Below are 8,730 nucleotides of genomic sequence, written 5' to 3'. Positions count from 1 at the left end.
CAAGATTAGTAATTGTATATTTGTTGAATAAAATTAAAAACTCGATTCAAGCTTGGAATTTCAGGATTGAATAGCTGTAGAATCAAGTAAGACTATTTGTGTTTTAAAAAGTGGCATTCATCACGTTCGGATTTAAATCTCATGCAACTTCTTTCTCTATTTTTAAATTGCGACTTCCTATAAGAAAAGACAAGAACGTGGATTAGAATTTGAAGTTAAGAATCAATCTGATGCAAATAAATTTAATGGCCCTGCACATTTCTTCCAATGATGAACAATCTAGGATGAGGTTTAGTGTAAATATAATCCTTAATTATTGCAAATGGTCAGCTGAGACAGGGAAATACAAACAAGCAGAATATATAGTCACTTAATTCAAGGGAGATTTTCAATTCTACAACCCCTGATGAAAGCAAAGGTATGGCAGTTTGAACGTAGAAATTATGTTGATGGCATGACCAAGATATGGTTACCATATAGACACCTGTCAGCTGTAGAGATGGTTCCTGTAGTCAACCTGCAGTTGCAGACGCCCCTGTTTGAAATTTTCATGTGAAGAAAGCTTGGGATAAAAACAGGTAATATATATATATATATATATATATATATATCATATTCGATCTTAGTGGAAAAGGATCAAGAACATGATAAGACCAAAACCGTCAGAAGAGCCAATCTGGGAATTTATTTCAGGCCAAATTTTTAAATTTTGTTTTGATTTTGATAGGAATGATAAACATATCACTATCACCTTGAATCTGAAGACAAACATATTCAATCTGGGAAAGTGTTATTTCCTTTTATTTCTTTTTCCAATCAATTGAGGTAAAATAACTGCTGGCAAATGTATGAAAGCGTAGATGACAGTCATTATCCACCCAATTAACTCAATGATTTATTAAAGGAGTTTCAATGTTGCTTTTTTTTTCTAGGAAACCAGCGCATAATGGATACATAACAGCATTTCCATGATTTATTCCAAGTCTATATACATGGGGAATAAAATTACAAGCTTGCCTGCCTGGTTCAAGTAGTCTGCTCAGGTAAGTTTTTCTTTCTACTTTTTTCCTTCACTTGAACCTTTAAAAATTCCATAATTTAGCTGATGATTGTCACAATTGTTTTGCTACACAGAATATTTAATATTCTGCTTCTGAAAATTATGATTATAGTTAATTAGTTGTGATTTCTGACATTTTAAAAAACAAATCTTACATTTCTGATAATTAAATTAAGAATTCAGTTCTTTAGAACTTGCCGTCAGTTGTCCAAAATTAAATTTTAATCTTTAAAATTAAAAGTTCATTACTCTTAGATTTGGTTTACGGGAAGCTTTAAGCCCTATTCAGTTCTTTTAGCCTCCATTTCAAAGTTCAAAGTTCAAACGCAAAGAAGGGACTTCTGCTTCAAAAGAAGGCTCCCTAAGCATTATCCCACATTACCGGTGAAAGAAACTGAACAAGAAAAGAAGACTAGCCTGAGAGAGCTCAGAAAACTCGTTATTTTAGCAAAGTAATCTTACAACAGCACACTTTCATAAAAACCAGCTACCTAAGACTCTTCAACAACCGATGACGGGTGATAAGATCCTAAACGTTACTGGTGTCTCATAAACATGACCACTATAATAGCAAGAGAAAAGCAAATACAAGCATTAGATGTTGCATTCTATAAAGTGATTGTTATTCTGATATCTAGGCAATGATCAAACGTCTTGTTTTTTGGGTTTACTCAACACAGCAGCGATACATGAAATACATCTCCATAGGACGTCCACACTCAGCACAGACCACCCTCTCTGCAATTCCGCCACTGATACCTGGAAGGATAAGGCGGGTGCAGTGATGATCGTCGGTAATCCCTTCCAGGTGCCTCCGGAGTGCTGGAATAAAACCCAATTCTCTAGCAAGGTCTTCCCATTTTCCAAAACTTTGCATGCTACTTAGAACTTTGTCTCCCTTGGCTCTCACCATTTCACTTTTTCCTAGAAAGAATACTGCCCATCCATTATGTTCGCTGCCATCGTAGCCAAGTAGTGACATGACCTCCTGCTTTATAACATCAATTTCATTGGTCTTGCCATGTTGGGTTTTCGAGAACAACATGCTCTCCAACCGCTTCCAAAAGAACCACACAGTGTTATCTTCCCAGGCGTGACTAAGATGATTTTCATTGATTAAACCGGTGATCTTTTTCACCCGCTCCTTGGCGTTATTCTTTCCAACATAAACCATCTCTAAGCCAATGGCAAGAGTCTGTGCTACAGTTTTTGTTGCAGAAGTGAAGCTTCGGATCCATTCAATATCTTCACCACCATACAAACATATGAGTCTCTGTTGTGTTATCTGATAAATGAAGCAAGGCATAATCAGAAAGTGAATGAATCAAGCATATAATATTCATGAGAATCAAGAGCTAGACATGTGAAAAGCAAAGCGGTGTCTAAAACAGCATTCTAAATGTGAAATATATATTATGGAGTGTGTTTCTATCTGAAAAGTGTATATTCTGGTATGTTAGAATGTACCCAGGCAGTTAAGTTTGCTTCAAGCCCATCAACAAGTAGGTCAATCGTCCAAGCCTCTGCCTTCCATAGACTTTCTTCTTTCTCAGTGCTGAACGGGAAGGCTGCATTTCCCCATATCCACAACATGTTGAGTGCATTTGGGCATGTCACCTTTCCTTGTGGATCCAATGTCACCACGATTGGCTTCTTTACGAAACGCCATACCTCCCTTGTGTACTTAATGACTGCTGGTTCAATAATGGAAGGGTGGTGCACAGTATACCATGGCATAATTGATTGCAGACTCAAAAATTTTTCCTGATAACTATCATTCCAAGCTGATCTGTCCACAATCGGGAGCCATACAATCTCATACTTAAGCTCAGACGATAACCTGTCATATTTGTACAGAAGCTCAAGAACCTGAATCTCGTCATGGTAGATATCAAGATCTGAAATAAGCAGTAACACGTGCTTTCTTCTCAGTACGTCCATATGAATCTGTTAATTTTTAGCAGCAGAAGAATGCTGTTATACATCCAATTAATTTCAAACAGGGCCTAAAAATAATGAGATGGATCCTTGGAAACAGACCTTGTTCTTATCTGGACCCAAGAGAGAGTTAGGATCTTCCTTGCTGAGCGAGAAAATTTTTATGAGAATCTTCAAGTTGTCTATTTGAGGCGTTTCAAGACTGTGCTTTAGGCCTTCATAAGCTTCTATCTGCTTCTTCTCATCTGCACCACATTATGATCTGTTTTAACACTTTGTTCCTTTGATCGGTAAGTAATAAATATCTTTATCTATTGAACTTCTCAACAAGTTAAATTTTATAGTCTGCGTTACTTAGTTATCAGATAGGCCATGTAAGTCTTTATTTATATCAGATACATGGGTGTTGTTTTCAATTTTTTTTTGGTGTCATCTTCGCATCATGTTACCATGTTGTGTCCAAAATTAACAGATCTATCTTTATTCGCATAATAAGGTAAATAATGGTAGCTATTTTATGGACAGTGTAATAGGTCTTTCTTCCCCTGTTGTGAGGTTTATGGCAAAGAATCAAAAGAGAAAAAGGGCAAAAGAAAAAGTCATGAAGAAAAATTTCTCGAATTTAGTAGCTAATTATATATTATAATTTTGTGTTGATATATCTGAGGACTCACCAATATGCTGATAACAAAGATGTAATAGCTTTCGAAGGTGTTCATGTATGCTGCTAACTTTATGCGCCAAGCTTGATAGTTCCCATGCCTCCGAGGTCGATGTAACGAACCTAAAATCACCGAGAAAGATTGATTACTGGTAAATTTATCGTTTTGGGTTGAGGTAAGCACGTAACAGTTAGAGTCTCACTCTTGTCTCAAGCCTACAAGGCTTGTAATCTGTGCAGCGCAAGCGACAACGCTTCGTATGGTCCAGTAGGCAGCTGTGGGGATATGAGCCATGGCGGTAGACATTGGTGGAACATCGCTCGATATGTACTGAGAAGGTAGCTCCGTGAACTCAACAATGCACTTAGTTACATCCATCATCGCCTTGATGAGTTTGGTGAGTGCATCAAAGTGGGGTTTCAGCGTTTGGGAATGCTCTAAGATGTCTGGCAGTTGCTTGAGGAGAGCTACAGATTTGGCAAGTGAGTTTGTAGTGCAGAGCTGAACAATCAGCCAGAACTCCCCAAAATTCACGGCAAAAGCTGCTAATGTTAGCACCACTTTTGCATCCCATGAATAGCTTGAAAGCGTGTTGAGCAGCACCATTGTTGTTGCATGAGCATCTCCTCCTCCTGTGCACTTGCATGATATCTGCAAATACATTTAAACACAATTATCCTCCTCATCCTGATCACTAGAGTAGAAAAGAAGGGTTAAACATGAAATTTGTGAGGGCCAGTTGATACTCATCCTAAGAGACACAACATATAGATGTTGTATTGTTTTTTACAAAAGAGGTAGCAGCAATATGAGAATAGGGTAAAGAGGTTACGATGGCTGAAATTTGAACTTCAGATCTATTAGTTACCACCACTTAAGATAACTAAATGATCTAACCTTTTAATAAAAGCATGATATGTTTATCTATCACTATTGATAAAGAAAAGAAATTGCCATAAAAGATATATATATATTATTTTTATATTATATTATTATATATAGTAAGTCAAAATCAGCAAAGGTATCTGTTTAAGGAACTGTAATGGAGATAGTAAAGGTTGAGACTCCAAAAGAAAAAGGTATGTAGATATGTATATTATAAGATCCTTGCAGCCAAATAACCTCGCAGGAGATTTTGTGTATGATATAAGCCAATGCTTCAAGAATGCCATCAGTAGCAGCCGGGCTGGTCCTATCATCAATGGCATCCACGTGCCCCTGTCCACCCTACAAAAAAAAAAAAAGGTGAAAAGTTAAATACCAAGTAATAGAGACTTGTCTATGTGAAAATTGGAAAACTTGGCACTATACCTTTAGAGCATGATCTATGTTAGGAGTGATATTACGCAAAACGTCGTCAATGATTTGGAGAATGGGTTTGACATCAACTTCACGACCATCAGGGGCATGAGTCGACTGAATTTGCTTCATCATGGCACTATCATCAGATGCCGAGAACATTCGGCGCTCACTCCTGAGCAGTTGCTGCGATCTCGAAGCCTGTGACATGTGGTTTGCCATATTTGGAAATGTTGGATATATGCCAAGAAGTGATATTAAAGTACTTAGTGCATTATCAGGTTTATATAGAGATTACAGATAGGCAAATGGAATACAGCCAGCCTGAATTATGCCTTGCTTGCAAGAGCAGTCTTTGAAAAAGCCAGGGGGCCTGTGTATTCGGATATAGGATAATATAAATATTGCCACCAATGGCCCCACCCCCCAAGCTTTTGTTTGCACAGCAAAAAGTTAAAGAAACCGGCAATGGCATCTACCCAGCGATGGTTTTTCCTGTCAAGACGTACTGGTCTTGGAAGATTAAGCTGTTAAAGGGAGTTTAATTTTACCTTGTGACATCACAAAGGCCATGTCATTATCATGACCTAACCTGCTACTTCCTGTGGTGTGGGATTACATTTCTTTTCTTTTTCTTCACATTGTTACTCCTCAAATGGTGTCCCACTTCAGGTTAGAGCTAAAGATAAATATACTTTAATTAATTTTGATATAATCCCTGCTGCAGTAAAATCATGGAGCATGGAAATTATTGGTGATTCCTTTATTGCTTTACTTTTTATTTATTTATTTATTTATTGCATTCAAAGTTATCAAAAATCGAACTTTGATAAATGGATCTAACATTTCAGCATTCTATAAAAAGAACAAAACTATTGGTTTAATTATAAATAAATAATACTTAAGTAAGAAGAATGAAGCTTTTGGCATCAAACTATCAAGATGGAAAGTGCCATGTGATTTAAAACTCTGTTATTATATGCCAAAGAATGCTAAAATTAGAGCTAAATATGTCCCACTGAGGCATCTAATTCCAGTTTCTTCTTTCTGCTTTCTTTCTTTTTTTTAATTTTTGAATTTATGCATGTTGGGCCAAAAATTCGTGGCAAAGATCTTTGGCCAAAAATAAAGAAAAGAGGCGAAGATATATAGCCTAAATATATAGATTCAAATTAAAAATTGTTATCAATTAATGAGAAGATATATTGAAGAAGTTATAATTTATTTCTATTTTTTGCACAATGAAATTAAGAAGTTTGTTTATGAAGAAAAAAAATTAAATTTTATTAGTTGACACCCACACAATAATTCATATGAAACATGCATATGAGAAATAATAAGATTAATTGATATATAAAAAGTTCTTCCTCTATAAGAGCACTTTTTAAAATTATTATTAAGTAATTTATTTATTTTTGCATTAAAATTCATAATATTAACTATCAATTATCATATTTAATATGAAAATTATTACAACTTGACAATCACATCATCACGCCATTTCATCATATAACGTATATACGTATATATAATCTCAAGATAAACAATTTTTTATACAAATAATCAAATTAATATTTATAAAATATGAAATTAAGGATGAACAAACAAGAAATTATTTTTATTACTCTTTACTCTTTTCTTCTCTATCATATTCTTTCTTTATTTCTTTTAAATATTTTATTGATTAAGTATCGAAATCGAAATCTTAATTTCGGTGTCCCAAACTTTATTTTATTGATAAATTTGATAAGCTCACCAATTCAACTTCCAACTAATTCTAATTTTACTAAATCCAGAAATAAAATTTTAATTAACTTTGAAAATTTCTCTTAAGATTCTGATAACAAAATCTTTTTAATAGCAATGTCCAATTAACCTATTTACCAAAGCCTTATGAAGCTACCCTTTTTTTTTTCTTCTTTTTTCAAGGTCAAAATAAATCTTATTAACTTGAGCTCTCATATGATTTAAATAGTAAGGATTCGAGATAACAAGCGCTTATGGGCATTGATTAAGGTTAATTGAAATTTTATTTTAGAAAAAAAATTTGCATTTAACCTACCATTTTCACCAAATTTAATAAGAGATAATGCATTAATTATAATTTTTTTAAATATCATTTTAATGAGTGAGAAACGATTGTATGAAACAATTATTTTATATCAACATATGTTCATTTTATTTAAATCACATTATATAATCATATAATAAAAAAATTATTTATTTATTAGACATTATATATGATAATTAAATAATAAATATTAATTTCAATGAGTTCATACGTAAATGATTAATTTTTTTATTAATATACATAATTTAAATAAAATATATATATACTAACGTAAAATACTTGTTTCATATGATCATTTCTCTTTAATAAGTACTGTTAAAAATTTAAACCCTAAAAAGTTGGTATTCAATAGCAAATCATTATCACTTAGAGAAGGCCCAATATATCTCCATCATCATTGGTCCAAGATGTAGAATTTAAGAAGAAATCAAGTTAATGCCATCCACAATGAACCCAAAAAAGTTCCATTACTGTTGGGCCACGGCATAGAATTCAACAAGAAACCATTTAAACAACCTACAATAGGCCCAAAAAGTGCCAATGGGCCTTCAAATCTCCATCAATATTGGGCCAAGACAAAGATCCGGCCCTAAAAACAGCCCAAGAAACTAGACACATTAGAAAATGAGTCAGTTCCCCAATAACACCCATGAAGAGCGTTGCAATTAAGGCCTAGTGGAGATGGCTAAGAAGACCGGAATGGGTGGAGATAAGAGGTGATAATTGTTTGAATGAGATCGAATTTGATTTTAATTTTTTAAATAATATATAATATTTTTATTTTTTTAAATTTAATTTGAATTTGAATTAAAAAAATTTTTAAATTGCTTTGATTTGATTTAAATTTTATCAATTCAGTTTAGTTTATTAGTTTTTAAATTTTATTTTTTTATTTTTATATATTACTTTAATAAAAAATTTTAATATATTGAAATAAATTTTTATACAAAATAATTATTTTTATTTTATAAAAATTTAAAAAGTATATAAAAATTAATAAAATATATTTTTTTATTCAATTATATTTATTTTTTATATTTTGATATGAAATCTAATCCAACATAATATATATATTTAATATTTAAATTTGATCCGAATTAATCGAATATTACGATTTTAAATAGATTTTTCATTTTTAAAATTTTTTTTACCCCTAATAAATATGATACTTTATATCCTTCATTTTAATATTCATATTCATTGTCATATTGTTAAGGGTAATATTTTGTATATCCAATTTTAATTAAAGAAAAATAGATAATTCAAATAAAATCGATTGTCTAATTATAATATAAAAAAATTTAAAAATATACATGCAATCCAATAAAATTAAGTAAAAAATTAGTTATATTTTTTAATAAACCAATAAAATTTTTTTAAAAAATCTTTAAAAGCATAAAAAGGGTTCTTTAAATAATAATATAATGTTCCTTGAAAGCATTAAAAGCATAAAAAAGTGATTTGTAAAATATTTTTATAATTTATATATTTTCATAATAGATTTATTATTTAAATTATTAAAAATAAAAAATATATATTTTATGTATATCGAATATCAAATGATCATTGAGATAAATATTACTTTATCCATTTTTATACCTTAACTCAATTATATTCAAATCCGATAAGCTGATTGATATAATTAAGTATAAAATTGTCATCACACTCATATTTATTTAATTAAAAAACGGATAATTATG

General features: G+C 31.9%; 1 protein-coding gene across 1 annotated transcript; it reads right to left on the bottom strand.

Moving 5' to 3' along the window:
- Positions 1-1,473: 1,473 nt before the first annotated feature.
- On the bottom strand, positions 1,474-5,372 carry LOC111289676 (protein SIEVE ELEMENT OCCLUSION B-like). Its single transcript, XM_022880924.2, has 7 exons — positions 4,972-5,372; positions 4,783-4,887; positions 3,863-4,311; positions 3,673-3,782; positions 3,101-3,243; positions 2,528-3,007; positions 1,474-2,345 (listed from the first exon to the last, which is right to left on the bottom strand). Exons 1-7 carry the CDS (start codon positions 5,179-5,181, stop codon positions 1,728-1,730), a joined length of 2,115 nt encoding a protein of 704 aa, XP_022736659.1. The 5' UTR covers positions 5,182-5,372; the 3' UTR covers positions 1,474-1,727.
- Positions 5,373-8,730: the final 3,358 nt, after the last annotated feature.

This window comes from Durio zibethinus, chromosome 17 (genome assembly GCF_047325235.1).
Source record: "Durio zibethinus cultivar Kanyao isolate XHJ-2024 chromosome 17, ASM4732523v1, whole genome shotgun sequence".
NCBI lineage: Eukaryota > Viridiplantae > Streptophyta > Magnoliopsida > Malvales > Malvaceae > Durio > Durio zibethinus.
The sequence above is the reverse complement of the archived record's forward strand: the minus strand, read 5'-3'. Positions and strand labels throughout refer to the sequence as shown.

Coding starts and splice junctions, on each gene's coding strand:
- LOC111289676 (XM_022880924.2), bottom strand. CDS start 5,181: ATGGCAAACCACATGTCACAGGCTTCGAGATCGCAGCAACTGCTCAGG. Junction 4,888..4,971: donor ACATAGATCATGCTCTAAAG/GTATAGTGCCAA, acceptor TTTTTTTTGTAG/GGTGGACAGGGGCACGTGGA. Junction 3,783..3,862: donor CTTGTAGGCTTGAGACAAGA/GTGAGACTCTAA, acceptor CGGTGATTTTAG/GTTCGTTACATCGACCTCGG.